The 769-nt window shown below is 49.7% G+C and overlaps 1 protein-coding gene across 1 annotated transcript; it reads left to right on the plus strand.

The window, feature by feature from the left end:
* Positions 1–769, plus strand: LOC133864646 (uncharacterized). Its single transcript, XM_062301045.1, has one exon. It carries the CDS (start codon positions 61–63, stop codon positions 715–717), a length of 657 nt encoding a protein of 218 aa, XP_062157029.1. The 5' UTR covers positions 1–60; the 3' UTR covers positions 718–769.

The following is a 769-nucleotide window of genomic DNA, read 5'->3' on the forward strand; positions in this document are numbered from 1 at the left end:
CAAAGAAGGATTCCCCACGTACGTACGACACATCCCCCACCCTCTTGCACAGGAGCCGCCATGGGACATAAGGAGGAGGGCAGTCCACGACCCCTGGCTGCCGATCGTTCCAGCAGCGAAAACGACGATGCCGCCACATACCCACACAAATCCCGGCATACAAATTGCGACAAATATTGTTGCCGCATCACAATCTGCATGCTAATCGCAAATGTTCTAGCCATAATCCTGACGTTCACTGTCTTCCACATCGAAGACCCTGTTGTCGAAATAAATGTGGTCCGGGTCACTAAGGTGGAGCTAATGTACGGAACCATCCCTAAGCCCGGGACGAACTTGTCGATGACAGCCGACGTGTCCGTGAGAAATCCAAACGTGCTGTTATTATTTGTATACGGTAACACTACCACGACTTTGTATTACCACGACATAGTGATCGGAGAGGCCCAAGGGCCGGCCGGGCGTGCCGGGCCGAGGCGGACGGCGAGAACGAATATAACGGTGGATGTTAGCATGGACCGGCTTATCTCCTACCCGAATGTGAACGAGGATATGAGCTCGGGGCTATTGACTCTGAGCAGCTATTCAAGGATTCCAGGTGGGCGAGTTGAGTTGTTTAAGGGTTTTAAGAAACGTATTAATATTCTGAGTATGAATTGCACCATCACATTTAATATTTCAACCCAAGCGATTGAAGAACAGAAATGCAAGCCCTAGGGCATGGTTGCTTATCACTGGGAGTAAAATTTCGACTTTGCCTTTCTTTTTC

This window comes from Alnus glutinosa, chromosome 3 (genome assembly GCF_958979055.1).
Source record: "Alnus glutinosa chromosome 3, dhAlnGlut1.1, whole genome shotgun sequence".
NCBI classification, from domain to species: Eukaryota; Viridiplantae; Streptophyta; class Magnoliopsida; order Fagales; family Betulaceae; genus Alnus; species Alnus glutinosa.

What these genes read in the sequence shown, in the direction of transcription:
- LOC133864646 (XM_062301045.1), top strand. Translation starts at nt 61, where the DNA reads ATGGGACATAAGGAGGAGGGCAGTCCACGACCCCTGGCTGCCGATCGT.